This window comes from Girardinichthys multiradiatus, chromosome 5 (assembly GCF_021462225.1).
Source record: "Girardinichthys multiradiatus isolate DD_20200921_A chromosome 5, DD_fGirMul_XY1, whole genome shotgun sequence".
Taxonomy (NCBI): domain Eukaryota; kingdom Metazoa; phylum Chordata; class Actinopteri; order Cyprinodontiformes; family Goodeidae; genus Girardinichthys; species Girardinichthys multiradiatus.
The window spans coordinates 17,045,498-17,073,490 of record NC_061798.1 but is presented as its reverse complement, the minus strand read 5'-3'; the positions used below and the strand labels follow the sequence as shown (position 1 = coordinate 17,073,490).

Below are 27,993 nucleotides of genomic sequence, written 5' to 3'. Positions count from 1 at the left end.
AAAGAGTGCAGATCATGATGTGAGCACGAAATCTGCTCTCTGTTGTGGAGACTCTAGAGGCAGCCTTAACATAAGTGGTGTGGGTGGAGCTGTAGGGTTTACGTGCTGTTACCAGCTCTCACTCAGAGTTGATACAGAGGATGTCACCAGTAGGGGAAACCATCGCTTGGATGAAAAAACTGAAATGGACCTAACTGCACTCCCAGCTTCTCCTTTTTTGAACACACCACAGAAGAACTGAATTCAAATTTTCAGAAAATATGATTTGAGATTTGTTTTTTGAACCTGCATTTTTGATAAATGTTGGTTCTGATGATGCCTGTCTGCTTCTCTTGCTTTAAAGACAGCATGGAGTGAGAATGATGTTTGCCTGAGAAAACGTGCACTAAACTTCTCTTTATGGCGAAAAATGAGTGACTCTAACTTGAGGAATGAAAGCAACCATGGGCTGTATTTTGAAGCGTTCAACACATCCGCTCTGGAGCGCTTCTTTCCAGAGGACAACATCACAAAATGCGGTAACTTCACCATGGACCCGCAGGTTGTCGGCACCGGGATCTTCCTCGCCGTTTTCATCCTGGTGGCCATCGTTGGGAATATTTTGGTCATCCTGTCCGTAGTGTGCAACAAACACTTGCAGAACATCACAAACTTCTTCATTGTCAACTTGGCAATGGCAGACTTGCTTCTGAGCACCATCGTGCTGCCCTTCTCCGCATCTTTAGAGGTGTTGGGATGCTGGGTGTTCGGCCGAGTTTTCTGCAACATCTGGGCAGCTGTGGATGTGCTCTGCTGCACCGCCTCCATCCTAAGCTTGTGCATCATCTCTATAGACCGATACATCGGGGTAAAATACTGCCTGAAATACCCGAGCATCATGACAGAGAGGAGGGCAGTTGCTATTCTGGTGCTTGTGTGGGTGTCCTCCACGGTGATCTCCGTGGGACCGCTTCTGGGATGGAAGGAACCACCACCCGAGCATGATACCGTGTGCGGGATCACAGAGGAACCGGGCTATGCGCTCTTCTCTTCTCTCTTCTCCTTTTACCTTCCGCTCATGGTCATCTTGATAATGTATTTTAGGGTTTACGTGGTTGCCCGCAGGACCACCAAGAGCCTGGAAGCGGGGGTCAAACGGGAGAGGAACAAGTCCGCAGAAGTTGTGCTGCGGATTCACTGCCGCAGCGTGCTGGAGGACGCGCGCTCTGCCAGCTCCAAGAGCAGTAAGAATCACCCGTTCAGAAGTTCCCTCTCTGTGCGCCTGATGAAGTTCTCCCGAGAAAAAAAGGCTGCCAAAACTCTGGCCATCGTGGTTGGGATGTTCATCCTCTGCTGGCTGCCTTTTTTCTTCTTTCTACCGTTAGGTATGTTTAAAATGTATTACTCTGTATCATCCAAACGCATTCAACTGCGGTTGAGCTATTGAAAAAATCTTCAAGACATATAGCTCTTTGCAGAGGTTTCCATACCATTGGACCTTTTGCGTTTTGTTTAGTCACAACTTCAAACTTCAATGTGTGCTTTAGGACTGTATGAGATGCAGGAACACATTGTTTTCAGTTTTTCCCAATGAAAAATCTGAAAAGTGTATCATTCATTAACCTTATGCTCCCCTGAGTCAATATTTTATATATATTGAAACACTTTTTGCAATAGTTGTCTGTTTGGAGTTACCCCTTATTGCAAAATAGCTCAAGCTCAGTCTGAATTAGTGTCCGTGAGCATGGATTTTGAGGTCTTGTTTTAAATTTTAAATTTGATTTAGGTATTTACTTTGACTGGGCCATTCTAACACAAGAATATACTTTGACCTAAACAATTTCATTGTAGCTCTGATTGTACGTTTAAGGACGTTTTCCTGCTCACAGGTGAACCCCTACCCCAGTCACACACCGGTTGCTGCTACTAACAGGTTTTCTCCCAGCATTGTTCTTACTTAGCTCCATGCATCCTCTCATCAACCCTTCCCTCAACTGTACCTGCTAAATACATTTCCACAGCATGATGCCACCATCACCCTCACCTTAGTGATGGTGTTTTCAAGGCAATGTGCAGTGTGCTTCCATGATTAATGCTCTCTCTTCCTGACCTGATCTTTCAGGTTGACGGCCATGTCTTGGTAAATTTGCAGTTGTGCCAAACTCTTTGCATTTGTAGATGATGGACTAAACGGTCCAATGAGAGATGTTGAAATCTTGAGATTTTGATATATATAATTCTGCTTTAACTTTCTCCACTACTTTCTCCCTGACCTGTCAGCTGTGTTCCTTGGTCTTCACGATGCTGTTTGTTCACTAAGGTTCTCTAATAAACCTCTAAGACCTTCACAGAATAACTGTATTTATACTGAGGTTAAATTACACATAGATTGAACGTGTTTACTGATTGCATAATCCCTGGAGAGAAGTGTTTGCAGATGATTTTATATGTTATATAGGTGCGACACTTTTCAGATTGTAATTTTTCAAAACATCTTGCATTATTATCCTTCCATCTTACAATAATGAACTTTTTTGTGTTGGTCCCTCAGACAAAATCCCAGTACACTGGAAAAACTGGCAGCCCTCCTTAGGCTAAATACACCTTTATGTATCTCTATAAATCCGTTCTTTACACAGAACGTAAGTTTATGTTATTTCCAATGTTTAACTAATTGTTGTAAATTTTCCTGACTGTTATTGAACTTGTCAGAGTTGAAACCATACAAATCTGAACGTAGTTTCAAGGCAGCTGTTGAACATTCGTTTCTACGTTAAGAGACAAACATTTATTAGTGTAAGGTACATTGAAGTTTGTGGTATGAGTGTAACAAAATGTGAAAAAGGGGTATGTGTACTTCTGCAATGCACTGTAAAGATAAAAGCTAGAGATTTATCATATTAATTATGGATGTTCATTGTTAATAATTGACGTATTTGCCACATTTAGAGTGATTAAGCATTTTCTATCTATATGCAGGTCTTCTACGGTGTAGATTTGGCTGAAAGGGCAGTACCTTAATTAATCAGACTTAATTAAAATCTAAATTAACCACAGAAACTTGTAAATTAAGGCATCTGGTAAAATAAAAGCAAACAAAAAGATACCTGCAGTCAGTACAGCACTAAAAATCCTGAGGTGGACCACCAAAGACAAAAGCCATAAGATTTGATTTTATTATTTTATTAGAATCTGGTAGTTGTCTTAATTTTGGACCACCACAGGATCTTTGCACCATTCGAAAGCTAACTTTATAGCCTCTTTTCAAATTAAATAAATTCTTTGACCTAAAACTGTTACTATGGTGTTGTCAAATATGGGAAGGTAAAAGATGGGATGAAAGTGAATCATTTTAAATTGGTACGCAAATGTTTTAGGGAATTTCACTTGCTGTTTATTCACTCTAAAAAAAGAACAAAACTGAATTGTTGTGACTCTGAGGTGATTTAAAAGCGGTCAAACAAGGAGTTATCAATACATCGCGATTCATGTCCATATTTATTCTGATTGAGTCTGTAAAGGTTTTTAGACAGCAAATATAAGTTGTTTGAAAGAGCAGCCAACAGAGTGGCATTCTTCAGTAATGAAACTTAGTCCTTCCAAGCCCAGAGGGCTGCAAAAACTATGGTAATAATATTTATGGAGGGTTTCGTTTCATACATTTAAAAACAGAAAGGTCATGGAAAACTCTTAATATTAAATGCCATTTTTAGCTCTTAAACCAGGGTTCTAATACAGTTTAGAAAGTCTTGCCAAGGATGCAAATAGCTTTTCTCCTTTTCCAGGTCTAGATTCATATTGCAGACATTTTTACTTCTTTAATGTTCTACAGAAGATATGTCTGATAATGTTTGATAAATGCAGTGTTTTTTTAACATTGTTTTATGTTAAAATAACTTTTTATCTTCATTAACCACATCACCCCTTGATTTGAAAATGTTCCCCTGAGCAGAATTTGTTTTGGGGGCCATCATCCACCACAGCTACTTTGACCTTCACCTTATGTCATCCATGTTTGATCATCTTTTCTCTTTTTCTGTTGTTTTATTAGCATTCTTTGCTTAGTTTTGTTTTTTTTTATATCTACATTTTACAGCATATTTGGTGTTGCCGTCAGACAAAAAAACAAGCAGGAACAAAAGCAAATACCTATTGATCTATTTATTGTTTGTATAATGTATATATTGCATGGTGCTTCGGTTGATGTGTGTGTGTATGTGTGTGTGTGTTCCTGTCTTGGCATCACAGTGAGAACCATTTTCCCGATTTCACCATCAAATGGAGGACCGTTTGTACCAAAGGGAGGACATTTTGCTGGTCCTCACGACCTATTTTGCTAACGGTTAGGTTTAGGACTAAGGTATGAATTGACTTTAGGTTAAGGTTAGGGTTAGGTAAGCACTGGTAATGGTTAGGTTTAGGGTTATTGTCAGGGTTACGGCATAGAAAGGGTTGAAAATGACTCAAAATAAATGGAAGTCAATGGGAGTCAACACATGGTCCTCACTACATATAGCAAAACAAGAGTGTGTGTGTGTGTGTGTGTGTGTGTGTGTATACAACTGATGCCACTGTCAACATGTCCTGTGTGAACTAAATGTTTCCTATTATTTTGTAAGGCAGTTTTTTTTTTTAAAACCTTCAAGAGAAATAGTTTGAAATGTCTCATTTCAGTGCTAGAAGACTGACATTTGGAAAGTGTGATAGGACACAGAAAGAGAAACAATATGTCACCTAACATTGCGAATGGCTGAAAATACGTCTCACTGAGGAGAATCAAATTGAAGTTTGATCGATGTGTTTTATTGATTGTAAAAGCTATTCTGAACAAATCCCAAGTATCTCATCAGGTAAAACACTCATGTCTTTTGAAGTCTTTCTCTAATCTTATGTTCTAGGACAAAAGCAAAGACTAAAGGGGGAGAATGGTGCAAAAGGTAGTGTCACTGATACATCATTTATTAAATAGAGAAGAAAATGGCAAGTTTATATCTATGCAAAAGTTTTTTTTACAGATAGTTATTATTTATTGTGATTATAGACAGGTAAACACTTCAATGAGCCTTATTACAAGTCCCACAGCAATTCTCAAACACTAGATTTGTCTTCAAAACAGAAAAACAAAAGCAGCTCAGTTATAGATCAGTTCATTATCTTAGTGAAATAACTGATTTCTAATCTGTGCTATTGATCAGGAATAGAAGTGTCAGGAATATTATCTTGCATTTAGTTCATGAAGCATAAAACTCGTATTAGAGCCCGTATAAATTCAAACGTGATTGAAACCATCTGTCCAGCAGCCCTTTTGCCACAGATGCTGTTCAGTGCAGGACTGTGAAAGGGCTGACTTCCTCTGAGGATTTATTTTAAAACATAACATCCCCACTGGGATTAATGACGTACCATCTTATCTCTCTCTGTGGGCTGACTGCTAAATGACTGATTGATGATTATGGAGTGTCTTGCTTGCACATACTCAGTCAGACACACTGATGTCGGTCGATTGCGGAGATAGTCATTGATGAGTAACCTTTTACAGAGAGACAGAGGTGTAATTTTAGCACGTTGGGCCAAGAGGGTCTTCTGTCTGCGATGATGCAAATGAAGACGCAACAGTCGTCTGTCTCATCTTTAAATCCTGCAGGTTTGTTCTGATACTGGTTGTCTATAAAAACATTCAACAACAGTATTTAAATAACAAAGCTGACTTTTTTGTGATATAATAAAAAACCTAGCATCTTAATTAAATAGGACTTTTGCACAGCATGAAAAAATCCCAGAGATTGTAGATAGTTTGCATTCTCAAATTGCATGCTTTTTCAGAATCAAGTTCTTAACTTTTTCAGTCAATGTATTGGACAGTTACTGTATATGTACAGGAACTAACTGTAGATCAGGTCTGCTCAAAACACTATCAAAAGGAATAAAAAAACAACCAAAACAATGTGTTATCTTCTTCCTTGAAATGTTTGTGATCTTGATCAGAGGATTAGTGGCTTATAGAAAACAAGATGTTCAACATGTGCTTTAGTGCTAAGCTCGCTTGTGACATAAATGTTTCTTACAGTGTACAAGGCAAGGCAAGTTTTTACATACCCAATGTAATTTCAACTGCCTTACAGGAAAGTCAATGAACAAAGATAAAAAACAACAACATTGAAAGCAAGAAATACATTAAAATAATAAAAATTAAAAATACGCAGACATGTCAGAAGCAAGGTGGTACATTGATCTTTAGCCTTTGTGGGAAAGCCACAGTAAACATAGTATTCTGAGTTTGGATTTAAAGGATCCAACAGTTTCTACTGATCTCAGGTTTTCCAACAGTTGGTTCCAGAGCTGAAGAGTGAAGAAACGAAAGTCTGCCTCCCCTTGTGTAGTTTTATATTTTTGAGGAAACTTCCTTACTTTGCAAGGAACCGTGCGAGTCCTTCAGCATGATAAACTTAACCCCTTATTTTATATAGGTAAATATTATTTGTGTTTTGCTGTCAAATAGATTGTAAATTGAGTAGAGATTGTTCATTAGAATTTAAAACAACCAAAACATACATATTTCAGTACTTAGCATGCCGGTTAGAGAAATTAGGTAGAATTTTGTACCACTCTGACCACTAGATGGCAGCAAAGTGCTTACAACAGTATCATTGGTATATGTTACCTTGGGTGTGTGGTGGTTTGAGGTAAATTTAAGACAATAGTCTACAAAATGTTGAGAAAAAAGACTATCATTTCACAATATCATGGTGCTTACGCAAAACTTTAGTATAAATGTATTACATAGTCTCATCACTCTGGTTTTAAAGGCAAAAGCAGCAATTATTTAGATTGTCATATATAGACTTAAATGAAAATATAGATTAAATACCCCTTAAAATTAGCCAATGTTTTCAAGTGCTTATTGCTCAGAACACCATACCTTTAAGGCATTCTGCTTTGGGACACATTCAGACTCTTACAGGCCGATATTGGATGGTTAGATGGTTGGGCTATGTGCTGGAGTAAAAAAGCTTCCAGCCGACTGCTGGACAGACATGTCGATCGTAGCTTGTTAACTGTTTTAAAACAGTGTTGCCTTAATAATAGTGAAGGGTGTCGCTCTTTTATCTGTACCATGACTGTCTATGTTTTGTACGACCAGAAATATTTCCAAACAGCCAAATTTGTCTTTCCCGCAAGCAGAAGATATTAGAGGTCTAATCATGGAAATTTTTTGGCCAAGATTGAACAGCATGAAAACTTTTACTTTTTAGGCTTTACCTCATAAAAAAAAAAAAACAAAAAAAAAAACATAGCTTGACTGAAATTTGTTGTTCTATAATAACAACAACCCCCCTGAAAATGACAATCAAAAGTGAACTGTCTCTTAACTAAAACATGTCCAAATGACTACAAAATAATTATAGAAACTAAAGATTTGGAAGTATTTAGACAGGCAAGGAAGTGTGTTAATGTGTTGTAATATAAAGTGCTCAGGCAAAACTAAATACCTATCTTCTATTACAATATATGGGTAGTCAGTATGGTACAGATATAGGCTTGTACTGACTGACTAGATGGTGGCCCCTGAGACCAGGTTTTGTAAGGTTAGATCTAAAATATAACATTCACATCAAACCTTAAATTTGAAAGAGATAACTCCCTAAGCTTTGCATCATTGGGCTGTGCAGGATTACTTCTTCTCACATAAAAGAGCCGTCACAAAAACTTTCCTGATGATTTTGACAGGCCTCCTGGTACGATTCTGCATGTAATCAAAAGCACTCAGGTTTTGCTCGGATTCACAGTTTGTCTTAAAAGCTAAGCCAGTGTATCCATTAAAAAAATGCCTAAGATAGGATTCAAAAAGGGCAGTCGCCTTGCAGACATCAAAAACATCAACAAGCTGAAAGGCAGTAAACAAGCAAAGTGAAAAAAAAAAAGTTACCTGTTGTCATGGTGCTTGGCCTTGCGTCAGAGTGGTGAATCATGCTGTCTGCCTTGAAGGTGACATCATTTTGTTAAGAAGAGTCAGTGCAGGGCATCCCTCAATACCTATATCTATATTAATTGCTTGAGCAACAGTGACTTAGTGTTTTATTAAAGTTGAAAGTAAGATCACATGGATAACACAAACCTATAAAAACATCCCCATGAACATTGTCGGCTCCGATTTATAGTTCAGTGGATGACACATTCATCCTGTGTGCATTTGTTGGTATACAGTGTGTTGTCATTAGATGATATCGAAACAGCACGAGACCATCACTATGAAAATTACATGGAAGCCACTTCCACATAAGACAATTGAACGTCTCAGCTTGACATAAATAGTCAGCCGAGCAGCCTCTGTTTCACTGTTTAGTTCTGTGTTACATGTAAAGCCTCGAATGGAGAGGTGGCAGGTCAGGCGGGGGAATAATAAACAACAGGAAACAACAACATTCAAGGGAATCCAGCATTTTATAACGAAATACGCTAAAGATATCGGAAATACATAAAAATTTTTTTTTTTTTTTGTGATATGATCAATGTGTATCTGTTTAAAATATTAAATATTAATTGCACAGCACATCTTTTTTTGCTGTTTTTTTTCCCCAAAGCAACATCTTCTTTTTTAGAAAGTTTTTTATTGTTTTACCTTAACTGTGAATATATATAAATAATTATCAAACCTTTTGTCTCTGGAGTACTGGGATATGCTCCAGCTGCACACCACACCTCCAAAACTCTCTGGGCTGATGGTGACTCACAATAATGTATAGTGACTTCCTGGAAATTGATAAATGATGTATGAAGTATTAGTAGAATGTTACAATATAATCACAGTGCCTTGCAAAGTTATTTATACTCAGATTTTCTCACATTACACCCACAAACTTCAATGTATTTTATTGGGATTTAGGTGATAGTAGTGCATAACTTTGAAGTGGAAGAAAATAATAGATGGTTTTCAAAATGTTTTACAAATAGTAATATGGAAAGTGTGGCATGCATTTGAATTCAAATTCATTGCTTTGTAACTTTAGCATTTTTGGAAATTTTTCGATGCTTATCCGTCGATGCTTGACTGACTTTGGATTTGGGTTTTGCTCTGTACTTTAACTAGGCCATGTAACACATACAGGTCCTCACAATATTAGCATATTGTGATAAAGTTAATTATTTTCCATAATGTAATGATGAAAATTTAACATTCACATATTTTAGATTCATTGCACACTAACTGAAATATTTCAGGTCTTTTATTGTCTTAATACGGATGATTTTGGCATACAGCTCATGAAAACCCAAAATTCCTATCTCACAAAATTAGCATATTTCATCCGACCAATAAAAGAAAAGTGTTTTTAATACAAAAAACGTCAACCTTCAAATAATCATGTACAGTTATGCACTCAATACTTGGTCGGGAATCCTTTTGCAGAAATGACTGCTTCCATGAGGCGTGGCATGGAGGCAATCAGCCTGTGGCACTGCTGAGGTCTTATGGAGGCCCAGGATGCTTCGATAGCGGCCTTTAGCTCATCCAGAGTGTTGGGTCTTGAGTCTCTCAACGTTCTCTTCACAATATCCCACAGATTCTCTATGGGGTTCAGGTCAGGAGAGTTGGCAGGCCAATTGAGCACAGTGATACCATGGTCAGTAAACCATTTACCAGTGGTTTTGGCACTGTGAGCAGGTGCCAGGTCGTGCTGAAAAATGAAATCTTCATCTCCATAAAGCTTTTCAACAGATGGAAGCATGAAGTGCTCCAAAATCTCCTGATAGCTAGCTGCATTGACCCTGCCCTTGATAAAACACAGTGGACCAACACCAGCAGCTGACACGGCACCCCAGACCATCACTGACTGTGGGTACTTGACACTGGACTTCTGGCATTTTGGCATTTCCTTCTCCCCAGTCTTCCTCCAGACTCTGGCACCTTGATTTCCGAATGACATGCAGAATTTGCTTTCATCCGAAAAAAGTACTTTGGACCACTGAGCAACAGTCCAGTGCTGCTTCTCTGTAGTCCAGGTCAGGCGCTTCTGCCGCTGTTTCTGGTTCAAAAGTGGCTTGACCTGGGGAATGTGGCACCTGTAGCCCATTTCCTGCACACGCCTGTGCACGGTGGCTCTGGATGTATCTACTCCAGACTCAGTCCACTGCTTCCGCAGGTCCCCCAAGGTCTGGAATCGGCCCTTCTCCACAATCTTCCTCAGGTGTCCGGTCACCTCTTCTCGTTGTGCAGCATTTTCTGCCACACTTTTTTCCTTCCCACAGACTTCCCACTGAGGTGCCTTGATACAGCACTCTGGGAACAGCCTATTTGTTCAGAAATTTCTTTCTGTGTCTTACCCTCTTGCTTGAGGGTGTCAATAGTGGCCTTCTGGACAGCAGTCAGGTCGGCAGTCTTACCCATGATTGGGGTTTTGAGTGATGAACCAGGCTGGGAGTTTTAAAGGCCTCAGGAATCTTTTGCAGGTGTTTAGAGTTAACTCGTTGATTCAGATGATTAGGTTCATAGCTCGTTTAGAGACCCTTTTAATGATATGCTAATTTTGTGAGATAGGAATTTTGGGTTTTCATGAGCTGTATGCCAAAATCATCCATATTAAGACAATAAAAGACCTGAAATATTTCAGTTAGTGTGCAATGAATCTAAAATATATGAATGTTAAATTTTCATCATGACATTATGGAAAATAATGAACTTTATCACAATATGCTAATATTTTGAGAAGTACCTGTAAAATATGCTCTGGCTACATATTTCCATCAGAACTACCCTGTATTTTTACCGATTATCACTCCAAATCTGAACAGCTTTCCTGTTTTGCTGAAAAGAAGCATGTCCACAGCATAACGCTACCGTCGCTCGTTTAACCACGGGGATGGTGTTTTGACGGTGATGTGCAGTGTTTTGTTCACACATTTAGCAGTTTGCATGTGATCCAAAAAGTTCAGCTTTGGGATCATCTAACCAAAGCACCTTCTTCCACATTTGCTTTGTCCCCTACACGGCTTGTGACAATCTGCAACCAGGCATCTTATTATGTTTTTGTTACAATCTAGAGGTTTTTGGGTTTTGATTTTCTTTTGTGTCTGTATTTTGATCATCCCCCTGTTGTTATTTCCTTTATATCTTTCCGTGTTCAGTTAATTTCCCTGTGCTCATTATGTTTCCCATATTAGTTAAATCTTGTGTTTAGCTTCCTAGTTTATTCTAAATTTCTTTGTACATTTTGAGTTATTTCCTGTTTGATCTCTGTTTGTCTTTCCCCCATGTTTTGTTGTTCCTTTGTTCAGCTCCATTCATGTTAATTAGTCTCCTATCCTCAGCCACAGCAACTTTGCAATCTAGTAGATTCAGCTTATGTGCTATACTTCATTTATTCCATAGCCTGCACCTGTTCCATCACCCATATAAGCTTTCTGTTGGTCATTGTTTTCTTCTGGATTCTCCTATTTCCATTCCTGCACCATGTCTGTAACCATGCCTGTTCCGCCCATGTTGTTCCATCTGTTGCCCTGTCCATGTTCCATGTCCTGATCTCCACATGCCATGCTGTAAGTTTTTATTTTTTATTAAATTCTTCTACTCAGTGTTCTACTTCCATGTTCCTGTTTGCTCTTGGGTCCTACTCAAAAAAACACAATCTGACAGTTTTTTCAGCAATGCATTTTTTCTTTACCTTCTTCCAAAAGCATGCACAACGAAATTTTGGTGGATGACCATGTTTTGGTAAGTTTGCAGTTCTACATGCTCTTTTCTTTTTAAGATGATGGACTAAACAGTGCTCCATGAAATGTCCAAAGCTTGGGATTTTTGTTTACACCTTACCTTGGTTGCGAGCCTCCTCTTTCTTTCAAAGGTTCTGGAAAATGTCATAGCTTCACCATTACATAACCACATAATCAGTCATTTGAAAAGTACCAATCTGGGTTCTGGTCTACACACAGCACCGAAACAGCACTGGTCAAAATCACTAATTACCCAATGATGGTAGTAGATGCCAGGCAAATCTCCCTCCTCATCCTCCTTGATCTGTCTGCAACTTTGACCACTGGATCATCAATAACTGGCTATGTCACATTATTGGACTTTGTCACACTGTTCTGAACTAGTTTATATCATACCTCTGCAACAGGACAGAATACATTTCGCAGGAAAATCCAGGAAAGTCCAGGACTCTGGCAAGAAAGGTTTATAAGATAGGCTACACAGTGATTTTCACTGTGACATAACCATAACATGTACATGTTACTATGAATTGAATACTATTTAAATTAAAGTAAATTATTACATGGACATTCAGTACAGTTTTTATATATCTCCTGATAGTTTGGTCCTCTTGCTGGGATTGTTTATCTACTTCAAGGCAGGCTAAAGTGACAGACTTATAAATCAGAAGAGAAGTGACCTCATACTATAGTTTAACCTGTGTGTCATGATATCCAACAAGTAAAAATTACAAAATACATTTGTTTGTTCATTGTATGACGTTATTTGGCCAAAAAAACAAAAACAGAAATTGTGTTGAGCCTGTTTAAACGTTAGCATTACCTGTTCTTCAAAAGGGATGTAGATGCTGTGCAAGGACTAAGTAAGCAGAAGTATATATTCCATATATTAGTTTAACTGGATTTTATTTAGGGTTATCACTATAAAGGGGTTATCCATCCAGTCAACAACAGTGAACTACTTTGTGTCTGTCTTCCACCAAAATCCCATTGAAATACATTGACGTTTGTGACAAATGGGAAAAACTCAGTCGTGTGAATGCTTTCAAAAGACACCAGAGAAAAGATGTAATAATTTTCTTAGGCAAAGGTTTGGTTATAAAAGTTACATTTCTTGATGTCTCCATCTGTTTTTCAGGTTCTTTTTTCCCATCACTGAAACCATCTGAATCTGTGTTTAAGTTTATCTTTTGGCTGGGATACTTCAACAGCTGCATCAACCCAATGATCTACCCGTGCTCCAGCAAGGAGTTCCAGCGAGCTTTTACTCGGATCCTCAGATGCCAGTGTTACCAAAAGAGGAGGGTCCTGCGTCGCTTCTATGACCAGAAGTGGAGAACGGCTGTGAAGGGAATGACCAGGGATCAGAGTGGGGACTACACCGCTGGCTATCCTATGCAGGAATCTTGTGGAAGGTCTTTGATACGCAAGAGGAAACATTGCTCACTAAGCTTAAAGAAACTGAGCCTTTTTTCTCCCCTTCAAAAACAATCCTTCCAGTTCAAAGAAAAAGTGAATGATCTGTCGTGTAAAATCAAAGGAGGAACAGGAACAGGAAAAGGCACTCCACCTCCCCTTGGTCCGACTGATACGGTGGACACAGTCTCTATGGGGATTTACAATTCCTGTGAGCAGAGTAGTTTTCAGTTCGACAATCTGGCAGAGTGTTACAGCCTGAAAGAGACTGATATTTAGGGCTTCTGAGGATACTTTTAGCTATTTTCAAAGGAATATGCTGGTCCAGCTTTCCAGACACTCTTATGGAGCATGATTCTACGGTCAGAAAATGTCTAAAACTAAGAATGAAGACTTGTGACACCAGCGCAAACTGGACTTAACTGGTATTTCATTTCAACTTGTTTTTATGTACAGTTTTTGGTCAAAGCCACAGTTTGGACTTCTTGGATTTACCTTCTGTCATTTTTACACACATTCACATTCCTCAGCTCTTAATGTGGGTGTTAGTCTGTGTTGACGTAGTTTGATAAATTATAGTTCTGACAGATTCATAGTGTTCAATTATTAGGCAACTGATGGTGCATATAATACAACTGTGACATCTGTTGACTAAATGTTTGTTTTTTAAATGGAGGAAGAACAATCTTTCAGTTGCTTGGAAAACGTGTTCACAGGGGAGTCAAAATGTATTGTTTTGTTGATTTTAAACTCTGGAGTGTAATTTATCAGAATACATTATATTGTATTCCTTTTATGACGGGGTTGTAAAACAGAAAAAGAAAAATCTTTGCAAAGTTTTTATTCTGTTGCATTTATAGGGTATCCTGGCCTACATATGTACATCAAAATGTAATTTGCATTGCCAAGTAAATGCTAATGTGAAATGAATCTGCATCTTTGTATTTTGTAATGTAAAGTTTTTGTCAGATGTAAAGCAAAGTAAAAAGAGAAAAACCCGTGTAAATGAATCCACTGCACTTCGAAGATGTCATTTTTGATTTGGACATTTTAATCAACAAGATTATTCATATTTTTTTTCTTGACTTTAAGGAAAGGTTACAGGTTATGCTTTGTATTTTCCATTTTAAATCATTCCTAAAAATAATTACACAAATGTTTAATCTCTAAATACTGTGTATGACTGTACTGTGTTTGATAAATGTAGCAGAAGTTGGTATCTGTTTCACAGCTTACCATGTTGTTTTATACTAAATGGCTATTTAATGGGTTTTTTATTCTAAGAATCTGGACTGCATTTGACCTTCTTAGAAATGTCTGTTTAAACTTTACAGTATATATCTATCTGTTCTTAATGTTCTTCATAACTTTCATGATAGTTTCTATGTTGGGGGCTTTGTAGGGGTTTTCTTTCTGTAAGTGGTGGTACAGGGCTTGGAAGAAAGAACTCACTCAGGGCGCCAATTTCCAAGAACCACTACTGTGTCCATCCACGTGATTCCCTGAAAGCCTACCCCTATTCACTTGCCCACCCACCAACAAGATATCTGTGGGTGTGTTAGTAAAACCTTTTAAGAAGGTTTCAGAGAAAAAAAGTTAAAAGTGAGTGGTGTTATCCCAGCCACCAAGTTGGTCAGCCCCCAATCCGGTGGGATCTGATGACATCTGTTGGTGGCAAGCCCAATGCGCAGAGACAGCATTTCAAAATCCATGTTTCTGGTATTTGCTATAAAACTTTTAACTTTAATACAGTGCATAAAAAGGTTATGGAAAACTAGACAAAGGTATAATCATATTTTTTAGAAGTTCCCATTTTCCATTCACTCACTTAAAAACAGGACAAGGGAGAAACCTTTCAAAGCTTTTTTCCAACTTGTGTTAGAAAAGTCATAGACTGCCATATGCTGATTTCACTTTCACAGCTTGAAGTAACACGAAGCATCTGAGCTAGCCAAAGTGACAGCCTGTCCAGACTCCTAATTGTGAACTGACAGCTTTGATCCTGATTTAACTATGATATGACTCTGAGTAAGGCTCAGAGTTAATAAACAGCCTGCAGCTGGTGGCTGACTATTTTGAAAAGGACTCATTTGCAATGCAATTTCGGCACTCTGTATGATTAGACCAGAATTTACATGAGAAGGTAGATGCAGGGCAACACAGACCTTTGAGTTAAGTTTTCCAAAACCACCCTTTTCTCACTGATTTCCCTGCTGCAAAGTTAAACACGAGGTGAGTTATGCTATCTACATTTGACAGCTGCCAGCAGATGCACATTTAGGTTCACACAAGAACACATTCTCATCTTAAGTAGCTTGAACTAAGACTGGCAGCTGTTTTCAGTCAATAGGTCAATAGGTAAGTTTTATGTCTATCTTATGTATTTTCAAATTTAGTAAGAAAACGTAAGTTGTCCTTAAAACAAAAAATTTAATTCAGAAAATATATAGCAGGATAAAAAGCTTAGAAAGTTGTGATGAATATAACTGTATTACTTAAAGACATAAATATAAAGTAGCTCTCATTAACATTTGAAAAATGCCAGTTTCAGCCAAGTCTCCCTTTTACATGTTTGTCTGTGGAGTTTTCCTAAAAAAATAGTATTCAACTTTCACTCTACCCAAAACAGTCTGAATTGCTCTGTAGGTTTTGATGTGGGGTCAAACTCAGAAAGTTGCGAGCAGCGTTGTCTGAAATATTTTTACTGATTTTCCTAGTTATCATGCTAAAATTATAGTTGTTACATCATGATGACAGGATAATCACCTTGTCTGAAATATTTGGGGATGATACCTTGTTTCTGAGCTTATGAACAGGTTGTGGTTCAAAAATGTGTGTTCCTCTGTCCCCTGTTCACCTTAATCCTTCAATATCACCATGTTTCGAGTCAATTGCAGCACTTTAGAATAGCATATAAATTTTATTTATCATTTTGAGTGTGTGAAAACATAATTCTCAAATTACTTGGGTTTATAATCAAAAAATAAAACAATCTGTATTCACTCTGGTAAAACAAATACATTGAAGCAAAGTCCCATGAACCCTCGAGTACCCTGAGGGTGTAAAGCTGGTCCAGTGTTCCACAGCCAGGACGAAAACCACACTGCTCCTCCCGAAGCCGAGGTTCGACTATCAGCCGGATTCTCCTCTCCAATATCCTGGCGTAGGCCTTACCAGGGAGGCTGAGGAGTGTGATCCGCCTATAGTTGGAACACACTCTCCAGTCACCCTTCTTATGAATGGGGACCACCACCCCAGTCTGCCAATCCAGAGGCACTGTCCCCGACACCCACGCAATGTTGAAGAGGCGTGTCAACCATGACAGCCCCACAACGTCCAGAGACTAGAGGTACTCAGGGCGGATCTCATCCACCCTCGAAGCCCTGCCACCGTGGAGCTTTTTTAACCACCTCGGTGACTTCCGCCTGGATGATGAAAGAGTCCAACCCCAAGTCCCCAGCCTCTGCTTCCACCAGGGAATGCGTGACGGCAGGATTGAGGAGATCCTCGAAGTGCTCCTTCCACCGCCTGATAATGATCCCAGCTCCCCACCCCCACTGTAAACCGTGTTGGCAAAGCACTGCTTCCCCCTCCTGAGGTGCCGGACGGTTTGCCAGAATCGCTTCAAGGACAACCAGTAGTCCTTCTCCATGGCCTCACTGGACTCCTCCCAGGCCCGGGTTTTGCCTCTGCCACCGTGCTTTGAGTTGATGGGAACTCAATTTTAATGGAAGTTCATACCAGTGGAAGAGGAGTTGGCAATTTTCAGTTTCACTAAAAGAAGAGGTCAGAGGAACCACAAAAGGTGCAAGCAGCTATTTTCTGCTGTTCGTGCAGGCTGCTTCTTTTAAACAGAGGGTCAGATGTCGGTCAATAGCATGAAGCTGAAAGCACATTTGCACCATTCATTCCTTTTGGGGAGTCTACCTCTATCACAGAACATGCTGTAACATGAATGAACATGAATGAAAACTGTTAGAGGGTTTTGCTCGTCGTATAAATGTATAAATAAATACAAATCAGGTTTGAAGTCCTTGTAAAAGACATAAATAGAAAACTTTCACAAACAACAGCTCAACAGATTAAGTTGAATTCCTTTTAATGAAACACAAATACACCAAGAATTTTGCGGAGGTAAGAAAAAAAAAACTGAAACTGCAACACACTTCTTGAGAACTTTATGTAATATTTAGATTTGGTCACATGGCTTTCTCAAGATCAGTGTTAACCCACACCATGAATCCTCCTATGTACTTGTGATGAAGTAGTCTACTGTTCTCAATTATGTAGAAGAAACAATCAAAATTTTCAGTCTTATACGTACAATTAGTTCAGGATGAAAATGTGTAAAATGCTTATACAAGATCATCAACACCTATACAAATGCTAAAATACATATTTTCAAAAATACACATCTCAAGGCTCAGGTAACGGTAAAATCACAAACTTATTCTCACAAAAACGTACATTATAAAAACATTTGATTGTTTATATTGAGATCATGTAGTTGAATCAATTTTGCACAGCATATTTAATAATGTCCTTTATCAGGGAGGAAGTTCATATCCTTGCATCCCATACTATGCATGTGTTCTGCAAGGTGAAATTTCAAAAGTCGGCTTGTCTTGCCCAAATGATATAAACCTCAAGGATAAGTGATCAGAAAAAAATGTAAATTTGGCATCAAATGATATTTTTTTTACCTGCATGATTGTATCTAAATGTATGAAAATGATAACTTCAATTTCTCTAACTACAGCAGGTCACAAAGATAATTTTCAATTAAAAAAAACATGAAGTTGTAATTGAGCTAAGAAGGAAGAAGGAATATCTGAATTACTAGATAAATTTTTTCACATCTGATGTGTACTATTTGTGGTTGCTCTTTGAATATTTAACCTTTTTGTTTGTTTCCTGTTGAACAAATCTATTGAGACAATCTTTTTGTTTTAAATTAAACCAGTTTAATAAATACATTTGGTTTATTCGATAACACATCACTTATAATGAACAAATACACACTCAATGGCCACTTTATTAGGTACACCTTGCTAGTACTGGGTTGGACACCCTTTTGCCTTCAGAACCGCCTTAATCCTTCGTGGCATAGATTCAAGGTACTGGAAACATTCCTCATAGAGTTTGGTCCATATTGACATGATAGCATCACACAGATGCTGCAGATTTGTTGGCTGAACATCCATGATGCGAATCTCCCGTTCCACCACATCCCAAAGGTGCTCTATTGGATTGAGATCTGGTGACTGTGGAGGCCATTTGAGAACAGCAAACTCATTGTCATGTTCAAGAAACCAGTCTGAGATTATTCGTGCTTTATGACATGGCGTGTTATCTGGCTGGAAGTAATCATCAGAAGATGGGTACACTGTGGTCATAAAGGGATGGACATGGTCAGCAACAATACTCGGGTAGGCTGTGCTGTTGACACGATGCTCAATTGGTACTAAGGGGCCCAAAGTGTGCCAAGAAAACATCCCCCACTCCATTATACCACTATCACCAGCCTGAACCGTTGATACAAGACAGGATGGATCCATGCTTTCATGTTGTTTACGCCAAATTCTGACCCTACCATCCGAATGTCGCAGCAGAAATCGAGATTCATCAGACCAGGCAATGTTTTTCCAATCTTCTATTGTCCAATTTTGGTGAGCCTGTGCGAATTGTAGCCTCAGTTTCCTGTTCTTAGCTGACAGGAGTGGCACCCGGTGTGGTTTCTGCTGCTGTAGCCCATCCGCCTCACGGTTCGATGTGTTGTGCATTCTGAGATGTTCTTCTGTATGCCTTGGTTGTAACGAGTGGTTATTTGACTTACTGTTGCCTTTCTATCAGCTCGAACCAGTCTGGCCATTCTTCTCTGACCTCTGGCATCAACAAGGCATTTGCGCCCACAGAACTGACGCTCACTGGATATTTTCTCTTTTTCGGACCATTCTCTGTAAACCCTAGAGATGGTAGTGCGTGAAAATCCCAGAAGTTCAGCAGTTTCTGAAATACTCAGACCAGCCCGTCTGGCACGAACAACCATGCCACATTCAAAGTCACTTAAATCAACTTTCCTCCATCGTTTTGACCATGTCTACATGCCTAAATGCACTGAGTTGCTGCCATGTGATTGGCTGATTAGAAATTTGCGTTAACGAGCAGTTGGACAGGTGTACCTAATAAAGTGGTCGGTGAGTGTACATTCATGCTGACAGCAAAATAGGTTGGTATACAAAGAATTTTGTTTAACAAAGCCAATGCATTATCTCAAACCAGTCATAAAATCCTATGCCTTCAAGAAAAACATAAAAGACATAGAGGTGATTTTACTCAATGAGTGTGAAAGTAAGGATGTTGTCAGCACCATCTCATTGGTATAATAATGTAGCACTAATTTAAAAGTATGTGCACATATATTGCCCAGTCATTAACAAAAATCTGGTGTACTAGAGTTGCTTTTTTGAATATATTTTTATTGTCACTCACGTCTAGCTCGTACTTTGGAGTTTCTGTAACTATTGGAAGCATGTACAGATATTTTCTTTTTACAAAGAATCTGTACATTAGTTTGTCTCTTTCTTAGAATGTGATAACTCCATCCCAGGTGATATTCCAGGCAAACACACCCTGCAACTTATAAACAAGAGGAATGCCCTACGAAAGCAGCGATTAAAAAATCCATACAGGAAGGGATTTAAAGATGAGTTGATGTATCCCAACCAGAGAAAAACATCCCAGACGACCACTTCTGTGCTGTATTCAATGAAAGGATCCACAATGTTGACAGTGAAGAAAGGCATCCAGAAGAGAAGGAAAACACCCATGATAATACCTAATGTTTTTGCAGCCTTTCCTTCTCTCTTCATTGTGTTGCGGTGTCTTTTTTTCTTGCTTGAGTCTTTGCCCACTCCAGCAGCCATTTGGCTTTCCATGGCACTGATCTGCTTGGCTTGTCGCTTTGCAGCTTTGAAGATCTTCCAATATGCCACAAGCATAATAGCCATAGGCAAGTAAAAGGCTACCAAAGAGGCCATGACAGCATAAATACGGTTGACCAAGAATACACACACATCTGAAGGAATAAAGATGTCTACATAAGCAATGTGAAGATCTAGCATTATGGGGCCAAAAGAAATGAGCATAGGAACAGTCCAACAAATGGCAATGAGCAGAGCTACGTGACTGTTGGACATCTTTAGGGAGTAAACCAGGGGGTTGCAGACTGCATAGTAACGGTCAAAGGCAATGCAGCTGAGATGAAATATAGAGGCTGTACATAGCATGACATCTAGGCTGGAGTGAAACTTACAAAAAAGGGAGCCAAAGTACCAACATCCCTCCACAGTCCTAATCATACTAAAAGGCATCACCAGCAGGCCAACAAGGCAGTCAGCAACTGCTAGGGACAAAACAAAAGAATTTGTTGGAGACTGTAGCTGCTTGAAGTAGGAAACAGACAAGACAACCAAGAAGTTGCCCACAACAGTGCAGACAATGCCAAGTGAGAGGAAGGCATACAGGAAATTCCGTGAGATCTGGTTCCTCACTGTGGTGCATGACAGCAGCTCAATCTGAAGAGATGTGTTTTCATTTCCAGGCCATGCTAGACTGTTATTCTCCATGGTATGATCAAACCTGTCAAAACAGACATTCAGATACATTCATTGTAATCACAAGAACAATGGAAATATACTTTCAAATATTATTTTATTTTACATTGGCTAAGAAAAGGGCTGTGAAGTGAAGTGACTTCAATACACTGTACATGCAAGAAACTTCTCAAACATCTCACAGCTAAAGGGAAGGAGTGGGGCAATCGTTCCTCAGACTATGGTCTGGTAGACTGGTACATTAGATGGCTAAAAGAATATATATATCAACCAAGATGGCTAAATAACACTAACTATTAGGGCATGGGTTGTCCAAATGTTTTCTCCAGTAGAAAACACATTCATAAGTAAAATAAGTTTATTCCTGAAGTGAAATCATAGCATTTTCTTTGCAAAGAATGAATTAAAAATAAGCCATCATATTGTGAACATCTTTAGGAAAGAACTGAATATTTGCACACAACAGTGCAGACTATTCCAACAGGGCTTCCTTAACCCCTCAGCAGAGCCACATAATGATTGCATCCATGAAGTGCTGCATTGATGCAGTAATTCATGCAAAAGAGCCCCTTCCAAGCATTAAGTGCAAATACTGCACAGTGCAAGGACATACTATTCAGTAGGCTGGTATTCCTGTCTTAAAAGTCATTTTTATTGGTTGTAGCAATATTATTTTCTTACAAACTGAAATTTGTGTTTTTATTAAGGGGAAAGAGTTGGGACTTTGTCATTCACTGAAAATGTGTAGATATAAATCTCTCGAGTTGGGTAAATTATTAGCTAGTTGCGGGGTCTACAGGCTAGTAGAACAATACACAAAAACACAAAAAGGGTCTAAGTCTGTAAAAGTTATAGTAGTATAGTATAGTTGGTGTGGGGTCGGGGGTTGTGTTGTGGGCGCGGTGCTCGGTGGTGTCTACCCTATTGCGCCTGTGGGCGGGGGCGTGGGTAGTGTTCCGCAGGGCTCTTGCCTTGCCATCGTGGCGCACTGTGTAGTGGGAGGTAGGATGCAGCGGTGGTGCTTGGAGCGGGGCTGTGTGTGGAGCTTGCACTCTGTGGGTATGGCTTTGTCGGCTTTTTGGGGATGGAGCTACCTGCCGGTGGCTGGTAGTGCAGCGGGGAGGAAATAGGCCCCACATCAAATGTGGGGCCTATTTCCTCCGGAGGTTGGTGTCTCAGCCCGCTGGTGGACCTGTGGTTCTCTGTGTCTGGGGCTGCGTGCTTTGGTGTGTGCCAGCTCACTCTCGGTGGCAGCTTGCCGGGGCCTGGACCCCTGGGCTTAGGGAGTGATATGTCCCGGGGTCTCAGGTGTCTGGGTCTATGGCTGGATCTGCTCGGGTGTAGATGGCTGCCGGCGGGGCCCGTGGGCTCGTCACTGCAGCTCCCTGGGGCTTCTGCACTGTGGCTGCTGGGTGGTTCCCCTGGGACTCTCCCCTGCTTTTCTCAGAGGGGGTTGCGGTAGTCCCGGCGATGGTTCTCCTGGGGTTTCTGTGCTCTGGGGGGCCTTTGGATGTCTATGGTTCAGATCTCTTCAGTGTCTGTTACAGGTCCAGGGGGGCAGGTCTGTAGCACCTCACACTCACTATTGCATATTTTTATGGATAAACCTTGAATACACAAGCGCGCTCACAGACCCACAGGTGTTTAGATTCAGGTGTTTACAGATAAACAAATGTTCTATATTGATCCGCATTTACCACTAAATACATCTTGCATACATAAGTACAGTACACTTTTTGGTAAAAAAGCTGCAGGTGTAGAAGCAAGCAGGGTGTTGTATCTTGTATTCTCTAGATCCTTCTTCCTCTCCTCCATTCTTTTCCCTTTTGCTCCACTTCTCTCTCTTTCAATTTAAGCTAACTGATAAACTGAAATATCTTGCTGTCTTACCAAAACATTCCAAAAAAACATTTTTTATGTTGTTTTTGTTGGTTTTTTTTTTGTTTTTTTGCAGCACTAGTGGCTGTTATTTTCACATTTGTCAGACAGTAAGCTGATAGGAAAAGGGGTGGGAGAAGGGAAAAGACATGCAGCAAAGGTCACCTGGGCCAGGAGTCACAACACAAGAGTGTTGCAATGGCTGTGTAGAGGACTGAAGCCTCTGAATATAGGTTGCATGCTTTAACCCCTCTGCCACAGCCGCCCCACTCAAAAAATAAAACAAATATTCAATTCCTTAGAGATAGTACACTGAAAGAAGACTGAAAAATAGAGAACTCTTACACTTTAAACAATGGGCCATGTAAATGCTATTAAAATGGTCTCCTTCCCTAAGTTTTTATACTATTTTCAAGGTCTACATATTAATTCTTAATAAAAGCCTTTTTAAAATCTGAGGTCTCAATAATTTTTCCTATCATCTGAGGTTTCACAGCCCACCAAATATCAAAAACTAATTTACATAAACCAAGAAAAATGGGTGGACTGGGATTACCACACTTCCAACACCTTTATTGGGCAGCAAATGCAAGGGCCCCAGTTTACTTGCAAGAAAGCTATACTTAAGAGATCTCAACTGAGATCCCCCCCACCCCTGTTGCCACTGAAAAGAGTAGAATTAAAAAAATCTCTCTCCTTGTACATCTTTTCTCAGCACCCATAAATAGTATAATAAACAAATCATTGTCTTAAATTGTTTGAAAATATGATAATTGTAAATTTGCTGATGGCTCCCTGCCTTGCCTATTCTGGTCATACCCTAAACTCTACCATTATTGGCGTGACATTGTTAACTGGTTTTCTGAAATACATAAGTGTGGATTTGATCCTGATCCTTAAATTGAACTTTTAGGGTACTCTCTTTCATTATGACAGTATATCTATGCAAACAACTTGAATGTACGATGATGGCCAAGAAATTAATTTAAAAAATGTGGAAAACTGCTAAAGTGTCTCATTTCAAATTGTGGTTTACTGAACCTGCTGGAGAAAATGCAGTATGATTCTTTGGGCTGTGCTGGCAAATTTCGCTGTATCTGGTAGCCGTTTCTTGACCACTCAGTATAACACTAACTCAAATGCACAGCAAAACTCCTAGTATGCCAATCTTGTCTTTACTGACTAGCAATGCAATTGTAAGGAGTATAATATAGGTGAGCAGTGTGACCAATCATCTAGATAATCTTTGTTCTCTTTTTCTGTTATAATTTGTGGCAAATACATATAATTATTTTTGATATGTACATCCACTGTGTGTAATACTTTGCAAAATATTTACAAAAAATATAAAAATAATAGTTGTTTGATTCTGGCAATTAAAAAACAAGTAACATAGTTAAAAATCTATTCTTGTCTCCTGGTTACATTAGTTCCAGTGTTGGAGTATTGTAGAAATCAGTTCATGTAGGATAGGGACAGAAACAGGAAACAGGAATTACATTTAAAACTTTTCATTCTGTAGTTAGACCACACAAACACATTTCAAACATCACAATAAGCAGCTATGTGCTTTTCTAGTTACAGTTTGTACTTATTTTAGCAAACACAAGCTAAGTGAGTGGTATCATATTCAACAATAAATTACAGTATTTTGATTACGTAATTCGGATATACATATTTATATATCTTTTTTTGAAACGTTTGCTTGCATCAGGTACTAATCAAAGATTTTGTAAACAATGTTACTCACCTAAACGGAGGAGAGATGACCGTCTGCCCTCATGTGTGTACTATACTGAAATGCTCTATCATGTCTCGCTGACATGACAGAACTGGGAGATGTGGGAGGTGGGTTTTAATGAACGCATGCAACAATATCCACCATAACAAAATACACTCTGATGCCAACTCCCCTGTCGAATGACTTCAAATTATTGTTGAAATGACAGCCAAAGGGACTTAGAATTTTAAATGCTCTAGTGAAACATTCAGTAATGTTGTATGCTGAAAAGCAATGTAGCTTATCACAGAGGAATTTAGAAATTAACCTTACAAATGATCTAGTTGCTTTTAAGAAAAGTAATTTACACAGATCAAAATAACAATAGCAAATGCCCTTTAAAGTAACTTTTAGGCTTATATACAAATGTTTACAATATAAAAAACATCACTTTATTGATTTATTGATGATTGTCAAGTAAACTTTTGGCAAAGACAATAAGAATTTTACATGAAGAGCCATGACATATTGAATCAAATAAGGGCAAAAATTGGTTAAAATGATATCCATCCATTTTTGATAAATGCTTCTTCCATACTGGGTTGTGGGGGAGCTGGTGCCTATCTCCAGGGATCTGCGGGCAAGAGGCGGAGTACAAACTCTATGCAGAAAGACCCCAGGCCGGGAGTTAAACCGAGGACCTTATTGCTGCAAGGCAACAGTGCTACCAACTGCCCCACTGTGTAGCCAATGCTATCAATAAAATAATTATTAAGAAACAGGAGAATGCATAATAAGGGTAAGATTTGGGGTTGTTAGGGCTTAAGTGGATTAACCACTAAAGCCTTAATTGTTATGATCCTTGGGTGCTTGGATTTTGGTTTTCTTTTGTGTTTGTGCTTTGATTATTTCCTTGTTGTTTATTTATATACAAAAGGTCTTGCCATATTGGTTAATTTATTTCTGTTCATTATTGTTAGAAATAATGAACACAAATAAGTTTATTCCTTCAGATTAAGTTTCTTAATTTCTCCTCTAGATCAGGGGGTTGTGACTTTCTCAGTTAATAGTTTTCTTTATGTTTATGACTATTTAAATTGCATGTATGTTTTCACTGAAGGCACCAAAACTGTAAATGAACACATACGGAATTATGTAGTAAACAAAACATTAAAAATTTACTTTAAATGTGTTTTTTTATTTTTATTTTAGATCCCTTTAAGTAGCTGCCCTTTGCTGTGATGACTGAAATATTAACTTTTGGCCATCTCTCAATAAGTTCTTTCAAGACACTTTGGAAAACCATTTCAGGTGACCACCTCATGTAAAAAATGCCAAGAGAGCAAAGCAGTAATCAAAGCAAAGGCCAGCTATTTTGAAGAATCTACAATATAAAATGTTTAGAGTTATGAAACACTTTTTGTTTACTACATTATCTCATGTGTGTTCATTCACAGGTATGTTGCCTGTGGTGAGAATCAACAATGTAAATAGTCATGAAAATAAAAAGACCCATTAGGTCAGAAAGTGTATGTTTTCTCAACAAAAAAAGGTTGTGACAATACTGGCTTTAAATTTCAGGGAGCATGATGCTTTAGCCAGTTGCCATCCTGAGATTTTAGATTTCTGATTAATGATTACATCATCAATAACATGGATGTTTTCCCCTAAAAGAGAAAAGAAAATTATTTTGAATGTGGGTTTATACTGTATTTAGATTTCTACCTTAAAACTTAGTGAAATCCATCAGTATTTGATAGCAAAATCTCAGAATAGTTATAAAGCTAAAAACTGAGTCTTGTGGAAATATCAAAAAACAACAAAGGCACAAATTTTGACGCACTCCAAAGCAGTTTGTCATTCTTTTCATGTGTGCCAGTGTGCAATGGATCTAAGCCACTTCTGCTGAGCTTCTGGGCCTGAGCCAGTGACAAACGTTTTTCAAGCGTGGCGGACATATTCTAATTAAACTTAGGGGAATTTTAAATGAAGGGTTTAATAGAAGGCTCACTAGCTTTTCTTTCAGACCAGTCACTCATATGAGTAATGAAGCAAGGCTCATGCAAAATATTTTTATGCCAAAACAGTTAAAATATAATCTAGTAGATTACATTGTCATTCCATAGGCAGTTATTTATTTTAATGTAAAGTTTCTATTAATCTAAACAGCAGCATGTATTTTTCCCAGAAAAACTGGCTTGATCTAAGACAATTCGGATGTGCGCTCTACTGGCAAGGCAGCATGGTGCACATCTGTTCCTGAAATTAGGACATGTTAATTCTAGTGCTTTACTGAATTCACTAGAAGGCAAATAAGGTTGCCTTTACCTCAAATGATTACCCATGTCATTAGCAATGCCCCTCAGAAGAGTTTGAAAAAATAAAGGTACACACCAAAAACATAGCAGACAGTGAAGTTTCTATTCATATTACTTTACTGAGTTTTATCAGAATTGTCTTAGATCAAGCCAGTTTTTCTGGGAAAAAATAAATGCAGCTGTTTAGGTTAATAGAAACTTTACATTAAAATAAATAACTGCCTATGGAATGACAATGTAATCTACTAGAATATATTTTAACTGTTTTGGCATAAAAATGTTTTGCATGAGCCTTGATTCATATAGGATTTGATATAAGAATTTTCATATCATTTAAGTTTTCATACTTCGATGTTGGATTTGTGGACAACTGAATTTTACAAAGTCTTGGCAGAAGTGTTAGAAAATGGATAGGCCTTTTTAAATTGTCGGCAACTAAGTATTTTGATGATGCTTAACAGCAACATTTTATGCACTTTCAAAATATACTGTTAAAAATGTCTTCTTCACTAATTGTTTTACAGGAAATTTTGTTACAGCACATGCTAAGTATTTTTTTCATACAAATAGTGACGTCTCCATTACAAGTGACAGTTGTAAATCTGAATTGGAAGTGTCCTGAGTTTAATGATAAGTCATATTTAGACATTAATTGAAATTCTATAGTTTCCAGGATCTAGTCCATCCATCCAAACTCTAGAGTATATCTGTTTGTCCTTGCAGGTAAAGGCAGAAGACGAGGCCGGTGGGGCTTAGGAGGAATATTTTAGTGAAGTAGCTACTTCACTATAGAAAGCAGATTCAAAAGCAATGGTAGTGTACAATGATATTTCTTCTTTATGTTATGTTCATCATTCATGGTGTCTGTTTTATTTTCCCAGATACAGTTAAATTCAGAAGTGTGCATTTTATATAATGACATATTGTTTTATTCACTGCCTGAAATCAAATCAGGCTTATCTTTTTCTGTTTTCAGAAAGTTAGGATTACCCAGATTAATTCTATGAAATGTGAAATGTGCAAGGGATTTATTTACTTCAAATTCATAAGTAAAGCATTTCTTTCATATTTTGGTAGATTTTGACTTTCCTTTTAAACTGTTTAACTTCAAACAGGTTGGGTATCCTTCCACAAGCTTCTCACAATAGTTTGATGGGATTTGTCCCATTCCACCTGACAAAACTGATGTAACAGAGTCAGGTTTGAAGGCATTTTTATTTGCACACACCTTTTCAGCTCTTCCAACAATTTTCTAGGGGACTAAGATCAAGGCTTTTTAATGGTCACTCAAAAACAAAAACTTTGTCCTTAATTGACATTATGCTTAGGGATCTATTTAGAGGACCCATTTGTGCTCAAG

General features: G+C 38.5%; 2 protein-coding genes across 2 annotated transcripts; one reads left to right on the top strand and one right to left on the bottom strand.

The window, feature by feature from the left end:
* The first annotated feature begins 110 nt into the window (after positions 1–110).
* On the top strand, positions 111–14,031 carry adra1d (adrenoceptor alpha 1D). Its single transcript, XM_047364848.1, has 2 exons — positions 111–1,364; positions 12,824–14,031. The coding sequence occupies exons 1-2, from the start codon at positions 410–412 to the stop codon at positions 13,378–13,380; spliced, it is 1,512 nt and encodes a 503-aa protein (XP_047220804.1). The 5' UTR covers positions 111–409; the 3' UTR covers positions 13,381–14,031.
* A 5,509-nt stretch (positions 14,032–19,540) lies between these two features.
* LOC124868820 (trace amine-associated receptor 3) lies at positions 19,541–21,696 on the bottom strand. The gene is made up of 2 exons (XM_047366420.1): positions 21,638–21,696; positions 19,541–20,742 (listed from the first exon to the last, which is right to left on the bottom strand). Exons 1-2 carry the CDS (start codon positions 21,694–21,696, stop codon positions 19,671–19,673), a joined length of 1,131 nt encoding a protein of 376 aa, XP_047222376.1. The 3' UTR covers positions 19,541–19,670.
* Positions 21,697–27,993: the final 6,297 nt, after the last annotated feature.

What these genes read in the sequence shown, in the direction of transcription:
- adra1d (XM_047364848.1), top strand. Translation starts at nt 410, where the DNA reads ATGAGTGACTCTAACTTGAGGAATGAAAGCAACCATGGGCTGTATTTT. An exon ending in TTTCTTCTTTCTACCGTTAG is followed by an intron (nt 1,365 to 12,823) that starts GTATGTTTAAAA and finishes TCTGTTTTTCAG; the next exon opens with GTTCTTTTTTCCCATCACTG.
- LOC124868820 (XM_047366420.1), bottom strand. Translation starts at nt 21,696, where the DNA reads ATGGCAAGGCAAGAGCCCTGCGGAACACTACCCACGCCCCCGCCCACA. An exon ending in CCGCCCACAGGCGCAATAGG is followed by an intron (nt 20,743 to 21,637) that starts GTAGACACCACC and finishes CTGTTTTGACAG; the next exon opens with GTTTGATCATACCATGGAGA.